We start from the raw sequence: 15,362 nt of genomic DNA, 5'->3' as shown, positions 1-15,362 counted from the left end.
TCTTTTCTGTTAAGTTTGTGGTTCTATTTCCACTCTAAAAGTAAACTGTTTTGTTTTTGAACCAGTATGCCTCGAGTTCTTCTGGTGGGGAGAGTTCTTGTGAAGAAGGTCGGATTCGAAGACCACCTCACTTAAGGCCCTTTCATGCAAGAACTACAGCTCTTGATCCTGATCTTCCAGCATTAGGAATATCTAGTGAACCCGACTACTCTTCTAGCAGTGAACAATCCTGTGATACAGTTATTTACGTTGGTCCCAACGGTGCTGCACTGTCTGATCGCGAACTGACAGATAATGAAGGTCCGCCAGAGTTTGTACCCATAATCCCTTCCCTCAGCAAGAAGTGTGAGCCGAAGAAGGGTAAGGAAGCTGCCGTTGTTGGTAAGAGGAGTGAAAGGGATTATTTCAAATGCAACACCTTTGCAGAATTGCAAGAGAGGTTAGAGTGCATTGATGGAAGCGAGGAGCCCATCAAATTTTCTTGTGAGCAAGGACTTTTCATTTGCAGTAGTAGTGTAGGCCCCCCAAGGGTAGAGAATACGCAATGTATCTCAGTACAGGAAGTGACACAATCTGTTGTGGTATCAGAAAAGGGACCTCCTTCACAAATGTATGGGAAACGTTCTTCAGTCGAAGCAGGGTCTTGTAAAAAAGGGCAGAATTTGGAGCCCCCCATTGCTGCAAAGCAGCAAAATGGATCACCTATGCGGAGCCCATCTCACTTGCCTCACTCCATAACAACTGAACATTTAAAACTGCAGACTCAAGGTGAAGGAAGCAAACTGGGAGCAAGTGGTGATAATGAGGCAGAAGGAATCAAGGAGACAATCACGGCTTCCACCAACATGCACAGACCCAACTGCCCTACGACGCAAGAGCAGCCGCAGGCCACGCCTGGACCTGTCGTGAGGGAGAAATCGTTTTTCAACAGGAGACCTTTGCCAAGCCCTGCACCACCACCTCCACAACTGAAAGACAGGCAAAGCGTTAGTTCGGAATTCAGCAGCAGTGGTGGAATTAGAACTCCTCCAGTAGGAATGAGCCAACAGGGCACAAGTAAACCTGAATCAGCCATAATTAGAAGGGAAGTGGGCAACTACAGAAGTGGATATAAGCAGTCTGGTGCCTCAGATGCAACCAGTGTACGATCAGCATTGCGGAGTGGGTGCATTGACCGAGATATGTTGACCACCACTGTGACGTTGCAGCAGCCAGTGGAACTGAACGGAGAAGATGAGCTGGTATTTACTGTTGTAGAGGAGCTGTCATTTGAAGGTATTTTGGAAAGTGGTCGGCCAGCTAGCATTATTAGCTTTAATAGTGATTGTTCACTTCAGGCACTGGCTTCAGGTTCACGGCCTGTCAGTATTATTAGTAGCATTAATGATGATTTTGAAGCTTATACCTCACCAGCAGCCAATGCTGGATCAAATATAGACACTGCCGGGCTACTTACAGATGATTCTTTTTGCAACAGCAGCAGACGCTCATCGATTAGCTCCTGGCTCAGTGAAGTCAGTATCTGTGCTATAGAAAGTGACGGAGCACAGCCATCCGATACTTTTGTTGTGCAGTCTTGCTACAGTTACGGTGAGAAGTTTAACTTGGATTCACCTGACATGCTGCAAGACATGACGACTCCACTGACACTGGCTCAACAAAGCATCTTGAGTGACGTTGCATTCCGTCCTTCTGAACTGGCTAGCGAAATTACGAGCTCAAGCAGACTTCTTTCACACCCCAGCCAAGGTTCTACTGCCTTAAGTTTATCCAAAGTGATGACTGGTACTAATAATTCATCAGTAACTAGGGCAAGCACCCCAGTCCACTATCCTGACCCAGCGATTTCTGAAGATAATCCTGTTTGCTCCTCTAGTCTTCCCAGGAAAATAAAGTCTACCTCAGCTGTGAGCCAGAGCAGCAGCACGGCGCATTGTGGAGAAAGGCAATGGCAAGAAACTGAGCTCGAGGATCCCTGGTTGCTTCGCACCAACAGCCAATCAGCACCAAAAGCTGAGGATCACGCGCTCTCCGCGAAGTCCCCTCCCAAACCCGGTACTAACAGCCAAATTAAACAGCAAACGAAAATGGCCCAGAACACCGGGACCATTCCTCGGCTGAGCAAATTTCACACAACAGTTTCCTGTACACAACGAGTTGTGTACGGGTGTGAAATGGCAAGTAAATCAACCGTGGTTAATGGTGCCGCGGGTGTGAGTGGCAGAAAAAACGAAGTGCCAGCAAAAGTGGTGCAGGTTAAAAAAGGAAGTGCAATGGTTGCAACAATGCCAATAATGCACACCAGTGCCAGTGCTGGAGCTGTACCCAAAGACCAGCGAGACACGAGCAGCTTAAAATCAACGGCTAGTAGGAAAACATCAGCAGCCAAGGCAAGCATGCTGCCAAGGCTCAATGGGACTCCACCAGCACCCCCTGTCCGTAAGTCTAGTCTTGAGCAAAAAAACAGAGCTGTGCCACAAACTAGTGCCCAAAAATGCACCAGTCCAGAGGCAGTCATGGTATCACCTCCCAGATCAGAAGATGAAATAGATCGAGCACTAAATGTGGCTCCTTGTGCTGCTGAGGGTAACTGCAACAAAGCAGCAAACATAAAATCCGATCAGTTCTCCATTAAAAGTATCTCGGCTTCAAAATCCAGAATGCCTAAACTTGAGGCAGTGCATCGCTGCGGAAGTCAGATGTCACTCGAGAGGTGTGATAGCCTTTCGTCAGTGGGATCCAAGAACGGTGTGACCAAAGAAAATGGTCACCCTGCCAACAGCAACAACAGCAGAACAGGACGCTCAGTACCCAGGCTTGGCGTGTCACCCTCAGCTCCAGTAATGTCTACCCCATCTATTCCGGCGGTCCTGGTACCAGTTAAGTCCAATCAAACCAAATGTCCTTCCAATAACAAGGCACTGGTGGCAGGAAATAAGTGTCGAAGCCTCTCTTCGAGTGGTGCCAAGGGGTTAAGCACATCTGTTAAGTCGTTAACGCAGTCAGTGGGCCGTAGTTCCAGTGTCCCATCGAATGGAAAAACAGTACCTCGATCAGCACAGGTAGCCAGTTGCAAACCTGGCAAGGGAACGATTATGGGAACAAAGCAAGCTGTCAGGGCAGCCAACAGCCGCGTATCTGAATTAGCTTGTGCAGCCTCATCCAGTAAAGTAGGCCATTTGAGAGGATCTGCTGATTCTGACAGTGGGAATGACAGCGGAGTCAACTTGAGTGATGAAATAATGCAGATGCCAGTCTTGCCTTCTCCCTACAGTAAAATAACTGCACCAAGACGGCCTCAGCGTTACAGCAGCGGGCATGGTAGTGACAACAGCAGCGTCCTTAGCGGAGAGCTGCCTCCGGCCATGGGAAGGACGGCACTCTTTTATCACAGCGGTGGCAGCAGTGGCTATGAGAGCATGATTCGTGACAGTGAGGCGACTGGGAGTGCATCATCCGCACACGATTCCATGAGTGAAAGTGGGATGTCCACAGCTGGTCGCAACCGAAGTTGCAAGTCCCCCAAGAAGCGGACAGCAGGTAAACGTTACGCATGACATTATCGTAATGTTTGACTCGCGTTTCTAAGAATGCGAAGTTTTAATAAACAACTGGGCAAATAATGATTTTTATGTAGATAATAATGAAAGTTGAAGTTGTATTGTGTAAATGTGTTTTCGGTTCAAGTATTTTAATGTTTTAAGTGCTCTATCTAGGGGTTTGTAGCAGCGGTTCACTTCATTAATTATTGTGCCATAGAGTTGTGGAGCGACCCTCCAAGAGAGACGATTGTATGATGGCAGTATTACCATTCTCTAGAAACTGGGCTGTCTAAGAGCTTTTTGCTTGTTATTTCCTAAATTGTCTCCACCAATCCCTTCACTTTTTTTCCTTGAAAGACAGCAATTTTTTTCTGGGTTCCAATATTCAGTTCACCAGTGCCCTCCAGTATCTTGTCTCTTGTTCATTGTTTGTACCCAAGTCAGCTGGTTGTTGAATGGAAACACAGTTCCCATTTAAATCTATGATTTTCAAGACAATTAAATTTTCAGGTTCTAAAGCTGTAAAATGAAAGGACCTGAACGTGATACGTCATGCGGCTGGATTAGAAAATGATATGTGTTTGTTGCTGGGTAACACTGTGTTTCAGTTATGTCCTCTGGAAACTGAGGCGGCATTGAACTGGGGTATACAGTATGAATGCATGTGGACAGAACTTATAAAATGAGAAATCTATATCGTGTGATGGATTACCAGTGGGCACCAGAGGGTGCGAAGGATGTCTTTTCACTTTCACCATTTAAATGTTGTTAAGAGCCTCAGGGCAGATTTAAAAATTAAAAGGTCAATTTTGCAGAAAGAATTGGTTGCAGAAGAAATGACGTTTAGTTGGCAGCAGTGGGACACCCTTTAGTTTATTTGGGTCAGGAGGGTAGATATTACTGAAGGTGATCTGAGATATGGCCTACAATATGTAAATGGTCCAATCCTAGAGGTCATCTCCATGGGAAAAGATGGAAGTATCATATTACCCTAATTTCGTCAATGAAAGGGCTTCCCACTGTTTAGATATGTAGTATTTCTCTTCATAATTCACAAACAATGCTCATTCTTGCCTATCAGTCTCTTACTTGTGGTAGATTAAGGCAATCAATTAGAACCCAGTTGGCATTGTTTAAATCTACACACTGACTATGTTATCAATATGAATGCAACCTAAACTGCTTATGATAATTATGCAAAGTGGACTTGAGCAGGAGCAAAGAGCACTGGTTATGTTTCACCAAGAGAGTTATTATTCTCATCAATAGTTGTCAAATACCAAGATGTTTTCTTTGGAACAGTCACCTCAGTATCAACATCCATTGAAAAGCTGGCTGCACCACAACCTTGTCAGAGAAGAATCTGTGACCTGAAAAGACTTGTGAAAAAAAATTGTTCAAAGGTTGAAAGAACATTGCTAAGGTGCTATGCCACTGAAGAAATGGAAGAGTCACAAAGTTCTTTCTAGCGGGCAAACCGTCTACTTTGGAGTTGCAGATAACCTGGTGAGTTTTAAATTAATTTGTTTTGTGTGCAAAATATCATTGTCTGAACTAAGCTGTGGCAGAATCTAAAAAAATAATCTGGACCTTTTTTTTAAAAAAAAATTTCACCAAAAGTTTTCCAACTCTGCCTGAATTTGAATTGTCTGCTTTCCATCCTGTAGGTGATTAACAATTTGTCTTTTGTTCCTTTTGTCTCCTTAGGTGCATTTTTTCAGCTGTACACAACTCAGTGCAAAAGGATTTGATTCTTTCTGACAGCCTGGAGAAGAACCAGAGAGCAAGGAGTCCACTGCTGGGGAAAAGTCATTGGGACTCAATGACAGCATGCCATTCAAATGTTTCTCAATGAAAATGAACTTCAGGCGAGGCTAGCGGGAGCTGATTGATTTTCCTGTGCCAAGCTTTAAATCTATGCTATTATCTGCTAGCAAGCTTTGATGGAATAATTCACTAGACTTATATTACAACTGTGATTACATTTCAAAAGTCCTTCATTGTTTCAAAAAGTTCTAAAAGGAAGACGAAAGTTGCAATATAAGTGCAAGTCTTTTCTCTTTAATTTAACTTGGACAGTCTGTCATTTGCCTTAACGACAAGGATGGTTAGTAGATATTTGTGCATTACTGGCATGATTTCCCTGTCACTTAATTGAATAATAGAGGGTCAAATTACAGTTTGCAATTTGCAGCTTTTGCTAATGGAGTCCAGAGCTGAGGCCGCCAGAATGTAGACCGAACCTCCACTCTATTTGCAAACGAAAGCTATAGGAAATGGCAGTAGCCAATCCCTAGATTATTGCATTGGATCTGATAACCTCTGGCTCCATGTAGCTATAGTCTGACTCTCAGTGGTGCGAAGGGACCTTCCTCCTATCTGATCACATGCAGAGATTCTCTGGAGTCACCTCAAGCATTTAGAAGTCCCACATTCAAAAGCTAAGGGAGAAATATGAATAAGAAGCAATTCATTGCCCAACCCTTCAGGACAGTGCAGAGGTGGAATTTTTTTGCTTATAATAGACATATTGATATCGGGACAATTTGATTCCTGTATGTGCTAGATAGGTTAAAGCAATGGTGATATTATCGAACAAATGTTGTTGCAAAACACTATTGAAACAGTATTGGTCCACACCATTTAGAGGGGATTAAGTACATCAAATAATTCTTCATTGAACGTGTTAGTGATTGCAATCAGTCTTGAGCAATAACCCCAGTTGGAGGTGATTTATCATACAGGGAATTACAGACTAATGAGGCGTGACCATTTGAGTAAATACGTGTAACTGCCCATGCTACATGAATGTTGGCAGCAGTAATTTTGGAAAATTAACTTCGTGGAAATGGTAAATTGGTTAGTAATGTTTGGTTAATTTAAATGATTACCTGCTTAACACAGGATTGTACCAGATGAATTTGAGGGAAAGTAGGTTGTTTTCACACCTTTATTGTTGGGTGTTATCTGGTAATCACTGGTCTACATAGCTATAGTTTATCTGGAAAATATTGCATTGTTTGGTGAAATAGAGATAATGAAATAGTTGAATTCCCACAATGATGCTGTAAGACCAACAGCACTCCTCCATGTTGCTCTGAGGAATAACCACTCGATAGTTGAAAAAACCTGAAAACCTTGCCAAGGGCCAACGACTCTTTGAGTAGTAGCACATTTGCAATGAACCAATCATCCAAAAAATTTGCTGGCAGACTTTACTTGTAAAATACAAAAAAAAAACCCAGTTACGTGCTAGTCATTTCAGATAATATGTAATTGTCAACATTGTTTAGTTGTTGAAATATTTCTGCACAGAACTGTGAAATACTGGTAGAAATTGCACTTACAATATACATATTTGCAATGTATCCATATCATCCGTTAGCTGTACAATCTATGTGGGGCTGAGGAGGGGGATATCGGCCATGACTGAATGGCAGAGCAGACTCGATGGGCTAAATGGCCTAATTCTGCTCCTATGTCTTATGGTCTTATGGTCTTATCTGAAGACAGTAATGTAGATAACTACAATTAAATGTATTCTACTTTTGTACTAAGTAATAACTTATTCATTTGTACTATTTTTCTAATTATCCAGTAAAGTAGTTCTATTCTCATTTATGGCTCTATTGTGTTTTTTTTTTAATATCTCTATTCTCTTCATGATCTTTCACCTAGTGTTTGTTAACAGCACTTGAGCCAGTGTGGAATTATACCAGTTTCTCGATCGTTTCATTCATTTTGACATCATGTCCATGAGAGTGCCGATAAAATCATGATTATCAAATACAAGGTATCCTCTCTGGTACCAGTAGCAGGAAGATAGCAATCTACATGTATGATGTACAGTTATGTGTGCTTTCTGAATAATACACTGTTGTATTATTTGCAATGAATTTGTATAACACAGAGCATGATTCAAAAGATGACGGTCAATCATTTATATGAATGTTATCTGCTCACTCTTCATTGTGTCTGAGCTGCTTCCTTTCAATATTTTACACAACTAGAAATACATTTCATTCAGTGACTGGTGCTGAGGTTTAGATTAAATTAAGGCTTAATTTAAGGCTTAGTTGAGTGTGACTAAAGCATTCAGGTAAAATATAATGATTGCCTCACTGAAGGTAATTGATTCTATTCCCCAATAATTAGGTTAATTACTGCCTTTCCTCCAACATCCCTAAAATTCCAATTCTCTGGTTATAATTATGAATTTGCTCTGCATCTGCTAAACAATTCTAGTATGCTTTCTTAAACATTAGGTAGGTGTTACAATTATATCTGAGCATATTGCCTTTTACCCCTGTCCAAGCAAAATGATGCCACTATCTAATCTTCCTCTGAATGTAATCTTGGGCCGTTTCTGAAAATGAACAGGAAATGGATGGGAAATGATTTCTTCTTTGACCTTTGCAAAAATTCTCACACCCATCTTCATCATCTCCAAGCCAGACCAATACAAATGTAAAAGTTGAAGTACGATAAATACTGCATCTTTTACAGTTGGATTGGTCTGGCTAGGTCTAGTTATTTGCTTCCTTCCTCTTAATATCAGTGACAACTCTTTCGCTTCACCTTATCATTATCAACTTTGCTTCCAGATTTATTTCTTTCCGATTCTCTCTGTTACACGCTCTGCTTCCACACTCCTCCCCCACCCTTCCTTTATAAATCTTCTTAACATTCAGATTTAGTAAGCCTTTATTTCATCTAAATTCTCCCTTCAGCTCTGTTTATCTTAAGCCTGTACTTAAAGTCATTGTTTTTTCTCTATGTAGTGAAACTGTAATTTGTCCTTTGACTTTTTCTCTTTCCCTTATGTCTCTAGTCTTTCTTTCTCTTGGAAAAACTTTAGCTCAAAGCAGCTCCAGACAATCCTTTTTCACAGAGATAAGACCCATCTGTATATCCTGTGCTCTCTTTGTGGGGAATTGGCTCATTAAGCTACCAGTCTAAGTTATCATCTCCCCTACTTGCTGTATAAGCTATTGTAACCACATTCCCATTTTGCTCGGACTCTTGCTGTGCTCAGTGAATTAAATGTTATAGGTACAAGTGCCACCAGCAGATAGTTCTCATTATTTGAAAATAATTTGATTTCTGAGAATTCCTGGAAATTGAAACATTGTAAATTGAAGTGCGTGCCAGATGTCCGTCCAAATATAAATGAATGCTAAAATAAAAGACAAATATTCAAAAACATGCACACTGTTATTTCTGGGGGATAAATTTGAAAACAGAAATGACAAAAGGGAATGAGAATTTTGAGGTATCATTCTTATTTATCAAGATAATTGACAGGGTTGTTAAAGGTTAAATTGTACAGGAGAATTGTACACAATTAGAAGGAGAATTCCAGAAATTTGGACAAAAGGAATTTGTCCATTGTTGCTATGGAAGAGGAGAGGAAGTACAACATGGATAGGTTCCAGGCAGTGTCACTGGGCAAGAGAAGGCCTCAGAGCTAAAATGGACTGAGACCACGAAAGGTTTTGAATACAATAATAGAAAAATTGATTTGAATGTGTTGGGAGAGAGTGAAGCAGTGCATCCGATGTGAATGGAAATAATGGGGAATTTGGGCTGAGCGTTGACCAGGGTTTGGAACAAATCGTTTGTACTGAGATAACACGAGGAAAGCAGCAGAAGGAAGACGGAAGAAGTTGAGGTAGAAAGTTTTGTGAGAAATAACATAGAACTGGATGATGATGGCATATGTAGAGAACTAAGAGAAGTTTGGGGGTGTGGTGGGGGGGGTAATATTTAAATACTATTTAATATGTGAGGTAAAATCAAAAATGCTGTTGATGCTGGAAATCTGAAATCTATACAGAGAAAGCTGGAAACACTCAGCTGGTTAGGCAGCATCTGTGGCAAGAAAAACAGTTCATTTTTCAGGGTGAAGACTCTTCTTTAAAACTGGGGGGGAGAGACAAAATAAGTTAGTTTTAAATTGCAGAAAGAGTAGAGAAAGAAGGAATATGATAAAGAGGATATCTGAACAAGTGAGGCCAATTTGCCATCGGGATAAGCTGTAGATGAAGTAATTTGGTTGATCTGTTAATGAGGACAGTTGCAGAGAAAGAAAGAAATATTACAACAGGAAAATTAACAAAAGAATGCAAAATCTGCAATTACAGATTTATAGGAAAATCTTCATAAGATCATAACTTATAGGAGCCGAATTTGGCCACTGGTCTGCTCTGCTATATCATGGCTGATCCATTTTTCTCTCAACCCCAATCTCCTACCTTTTCCCTGTGTCCCTTCACGTCCTGACTAATCAAGAATCTATCAATCTCTGCCTGAAATATATCCAAAGACTTGGCCTCCACAGTTGGCTTCTAGGCTTCCTTATCTTTGTTCTAAAAGGACGCCACTCTATTCAGTAAGACAAGGGAGATGGTGATGGACTTTAGGAAGACCAAACCTACATTGCTTCCTGATACTATTGATGGTGAAGACGTGGATATGGTGAGGGCCTCAAGGACCTGGGGTTGCTCCTGGATGACAGCCTTTAGTGGAGTACCAAGACAGGGGCTGTGTACTGGAAAGGCCAGAGTCGCTTCTACTTCCTGAGGAGACTGAGGTCCTTTGGAGTGTGCGGGCCTCTCCTTCACACATTCTACCAGTCTGTTGTCACCAGTACAATTTTCTATGCGGTAGTGTGCTGGGGCAATAACATCAACAGGGGTGATGCCAACAGGCTCAATAAGCTGATTAGAAGGTCTGGCTCTGTTACAGGAGTCAAACTGGACATACTGGAGGCTGTGGTAGAACAAAGGACCCTATGAAAAATCCTGGCAATTCTGGACAATGTTTCTCACCTTCTGCATGCCAAGTTGGCTAAACAGAGAAGCACTTTAGTAATAGACTGAGACAACTGCGCTGCTCCAAAGAGCGCCATATGAGGCCATTCTTACCCTCGGCTTTTCGGCTCTATCATGAGTCAACCTATAGCTGGGGAAGTGAATACCACCTCTTGTTAGACTGTTTGAGGTAATTTATTTTTTTATTCTTTCTTACTTCTTTCCTAATATTTGTATATATGTCACTTGTAATTTTGTGACACTGCAATTTCCTTTGGGATCAATCAATCATCCACCCATCCACCCACCCACCCACCCACCCACTCACTCTGAGGCTGTGCCCTTTCGTTCTATACTCTTTCTCCGTAGGAAACATCCTTTCCACATCCACTCTATCAAGGCCTTTCAGCATTCAATAGGTTTCATTCCTCTGAATTTCAGTGAGTAGAGATCCAGAGCCTTAAAACACTTCTCATATGACAAGCCTTTCAATACTGGAATCATTTCTGTGAACTTTCTTTGAACCCTCTCCCATGTCAGCGCATGCTTTCTTAGATAAGTGGACCAAAGCTGCTCACAATACTCCAAGTGAGGCCTCACCTGTGCCTCATAGGCCTCAACATTATCTCCTTGCTTTTATGTTCTAGTCCTCCTTAAATTAATGCTAACATCGCATTTTCCTTCCTCACCACCAACTCAACCTGCAAATTAACCTTTAGGGAATCCTGTACGAGGATTCCCAAGTCCCTTTGAATCTCTGATTAACTCAGCGGGTTAGATCATGCTAATATTGGACCATAAGACAAAGGAGCGGAATTATGCCATTGAGCCCATTAAATCTGCTCTACCTGAAGCTGGTTACTTGTTGCGCTAAAATCCATTTGTTATTTGTCAAATATTTTTTAAGTTGACTTGCCTAAAATATTAAGGTAACCTTTGAAATATCCTTTACTTCCAAAAGTCCAGATCCTGTGTATGGCTGGAGGTTTAGAGGGGTTTGGGAAGAAAGGAAAAGATCTGCCACAGTTCTTTAGTGTCTTTAATCATCTTTGGAGTGCAGGCATTGCTATATGTGCCAATTTTAACATCGTAATATCCAACAGATGACAATGCGATAATGACAAGCTGATGGTAATTAGTAACCTGCAGAAGATTGGGTATCTGAAATAAAAACAGAAATCGGAGAAATGCTCTCCAGCTGTTGCCTGACTCACAAAGTCCTTCCAGCCTTTTGGGTTTCTATTTTAAATAACCAGATTATCTTTCCTTTTAGATATTCTGACTGAAAAATAGCTATTGGGTAGGGCACTGAAGAGAACTGCAAATTTCAAAAGAGTTCCATAGAATCTTTTACATCTTCCGGCGAGAGCCCAGTTGAGGGATTTCATCTGAACGCTGGCACTTGTGAAAATGTAGCATCCCTTAAGAACTACAGGGAAGCACCGGTTGCGGTCGAGCCACTGAAATCACAGAACATGGAAATATAATCTTTAATTTAGAGATCAAAATCACCTTTATGATGTGATATTTCAGGAGAATACCGGTCCAAAATTTAGGCCATTGTGCTCTTTTGATATTTTAGATGGAAAGTAATCTAATTTATTTTCAATCATTGGGCTCTGTTAATATGTTTTGCCAGAACTTTTCTGCGGCTGGTCGTGAGGAAAGAGGATAGAACTGACAAATGGGGTTTCAGGGCTTGCTCTAAACTGGCATTCACTGCTGCTAATAAAACAACACTCAGTAATCAGAGCTGAATTCAGTTCAATAGTGACAGGGACATTGAGGAGCAGATAGGAAGACAGATTCTGGAACAGTGTAATAATAAGAGGGTTGTCGTGGTTGGAGATTTTAATTTCCCAAATATTGATTGGCATCTTCCTAGAGCAAGGGGTTTAGATGGTGTGCAGTTTGTTAGGTGTGTTCAGAAAGGTATCCTGACACAATATGTAGATAAGCCTACAAGACGAGAGGCTGCACTTGATCTGGTATTAGGAAATGAACCTGGTCAGGTGTCAGGTCTCTCAGTGGGAGAGCATTTTGAAGATAGTAAGCACAATTCTATCTCCTTTACTATAGCACTGGAGAGGGATAGGAACAGACCAGTTAGGAAAGCATTTAAAGAGCAAACACGAGGAAATCTGCAGATGCTGGAAATTCAAACAACACACACAAAATGCTGATGGAACACAGCAGGCCAGGCAGCATCTATAGGGAGAAGCACTGTCAACGTTTCGGGCCAAGACCCTTTGTCAGGACTAACTGAAAGGATTGGAGGGTCACAGATGATGTTCCCTTATTCAAGATAGGGAGTAAAGATAGCCCAAGAAATTATAGACCAGTGAGTCTTACTTCAGTGCTTAGTCAGCATGGCTTTGTCAAAGGCAAGTCATGCCTTATGAGTCTGGTTGAATTTTCTGAGGAGGTGACTAAACACATTGATGAAGGAAGAGCAGTAGATGTATTGTATATGGATGCCAGCAAGGCATTTGATAAGGTACCTCATGCAAACCTTATTGAGAAAGTAAGGAGGCATGGGATCCAAGGGGATCCTGCTTCGTGGATCCAGAACTGGCTTGCCTACAGATGGCAAAGAGTGATTGTAGACGGGTCATATTCTGCTTGGAGGTCGGTGACCAGTGATGTGCCTCAGGGATCTGTTCTGGCACCCCTTTTTGTGATTTTTATAAATGACTTGGATGTGGAAGTGGAGGGATGGGTTAATAAATTGGCTGATGACACAAAGATTGGGGTTATGGTGGATAGTGTGGAGAGCTGTCAGAGGTTACAGCGGGACATTGTTAGGATGCAAAACTGGGCTGAGAAGTGGCAGATGGAGTTCAATCCAGGTAAGTGTGAGGCGGTTCATTTTGGTAGGTCAAATATGATGGCAGAATATAGTATTAATGGTAAGACTCTTGACAGTGCGGAGGATCAGAGGGATCTTGGGGTCTGAGTCCATAGGACACTCAAAGCTGCTGTGCAGGTTGACTCTGTGGTTAGGAAGGCATATGGTGTATTGGCCTTCATCAACCATGGGATTGAGTTTAAGAGCTGAGAGGTAACGTTGCAGCTATGTAGGACCCTTGTCAGACCCCATTTGGAGTACTGTGCTCATTTCTGGTCATCTTACTACAGGAAGGATGTGGAGACTATAGAAAGGGTACAGAGGATATTTCCAAGGATGTTGCCTGATTGGGGAGCATGCCTTACGAGAAAAAGTTGAGTGAACTTGTCCTTTTCTCCTTGGAGCGATGGAGGATGAGAGGTGACCTGATAGAGGTGTATAAGATGATGAAAATCATTGATCATGTGGATAGTCAGAGGCTTTTTCCCAGGGCTGTAATGGCTAAGATGAGAGGGCACAGTTTTAAGATGTTTGGAATTAGGTACAGAGGAGATGTTAGGGGTAAATTTTTTATGCAGAGAATGGTGAGTGTGTGGAATGGGCTGCCGGTGACAGTAGTGGAGGAGGATATGGTAGGTCTTTTAAGAGACTCCTGGATAGGTACATGGAGCATAGAAAAGTAGAGGGCTTTTGATCTCCCTGGGTAATTTGTAAAGTAAGTACATGTTCTGCACAGCATTGTGGGCCGAAAGGCCTGTATTGTGCTGTAGGTTTTCTATGTTTCTTTGTTTATCTTGTTCAGTTTGTTCGTTTTGCCACAGGACTTCATGATCTTCAGTACCAGATTCTCATAGATGGATTTGTGACCAGTGAAAGAGAGATACACTTAATAAGTTCACAGGTGACACAAAATTAATAGTGGTATTGATAGTAAGGACGATAGTCTTGAACTATAGGAGGAACTAGATGAGTTGATAAGATGGGCAGACAGATGGCAGATGGAAATGAATCCTGAGAAGTGACATTCTTTAGGAGGACTAACAAGGCTCTGGCATACCATGTCCTGTTAGTTCTTATATTCTATGCCCTGATGAATGAAGGCAAGCATTCCAATTGCCTTCCTAACTGATTTTTCTTCCTGTACCTTTGGGATCCTTGGAGTTGAATGCTGAGGTCCATTTATTGTCAATAGTCCTGTGGAGTCTACCACACATTGGGAATGTTATAGCCTTGTTAGTTCTCCCAAAATGCATTTGGAATTGAGCCCCAGCTGGGGTATTGAGTGCAGTCTGGTTTCACATGGAGAGGGTTTGTATGGGGATTCTCGTTGCCTGGGATGGAATGTTTCAGTTATGTGGAGAGACGAAATAAGCTGGGCTTGCTTTCCTTGAGTGGAGGAAATGAAGGGAGGATTTGATAAAGGTGTACAGAATTAAGAGGGGCATAAATAGGCTAGATACTAAGAAAGTTTTCACCAAAGCAAAGATATATAAAAGCCAACTGCATAGGTTTAAGACTCAAAGTGGGTGGTTTAGAAACCACCTAAAGGATCTGAGAAGTAGTTTCTTTTCTACCTGCTGACTTGCTTGTAAATTCCAAACAGTTTAATGTGATGGTGGAAAATATTTTCACATGGGAAACATCTAATCAGATAATTGAATTTACTTTATTTGAATGCTTAAACTATAACATTTAATCAGATTTTCCACCTCCCCTGATTGAGTAAGTAAGTGCACAATCATGATATAGCTTTGAACATTTGTCATACCAACTCTTCTTGATTTAAATAGAAAAAATCTAGTTAGAAATATTATCTACCAGTGTATTTTAAACTGATCCTCTAAATGGCCTGGAGAAGGCAGTGATGAACCACCCTCTTGAACTGTAGCCATAAGAATGACAAATGCACTTCCACTGTTCAGTTCTATAAGGAACTACAGCGTAATAGCTCGGGTGCAATCAGTCAATAAGAGTCAGTGTGCATTGCATTGAGCTGATAGTTACATTGTTGGCATAATTGATTCTAATTTTATCCATACTATTCATATTGGAAATTGCAAATACACAACAAACATGGAAAATAGATGAAAGAAGGAATGTTGATCCTTTACATTGATTTCAGCGCAAGGCACTCCAGGAAGAATACCATGTGGCTGCATT

General features: G+C 41.5%; 1 protein-coding gene across 4 annotated transcripts in view; it reads left to right on the top strand.

The window, feature by feature from the left end:
- kif26ab (kinesin family member 26Ab) overlaps positions 1–15,362 on the top strand; it is a 194,160-nt gene that overhangs the window by 164,914 nt on the left and 13,884 nt on the right. For 2 of the 4 annotated variants that reach the window (XM_059958457.1, XM_059958451.1), the window contains exon 12: positions 66–3,540. In XM_059958457.1, the coding sequence (XP_059814440.1) occupies positions 66–3,540 (3,475 nt within the window). Of the gene's footprint in view, positions 1–65; positions 3,541–4,811; positions 5,049–5,249; positions 7,145–15,362 lie in introns of those variants that run through there. The other 2 variants (XM_059958470.1, XM_059958465.1) reach the window with 2 other exon arrangements.

The sequence above is a fragment of the Hypanus sabinus genome, chromosome 2, assembly GCF_030144855.1.
Source record: "Hypanus sabinus isolate sHypSab1 chromosome 2, sHypSab1.hap1, whole genome shotgun sequence".
Taxonomy (NCBI): domain Eukaryota; kingdom Metazoa; phylum Chordata; class Chondrichthyes; order Myliobatiformes; family Dasyatidae; genus Hypanus; species Hypanus sabinus.
The sequence above is the reverse complement of the archived record's forward strand: the minus strand, read 5'-3'. Positions and strand labels throughout refer to the sequence as shown.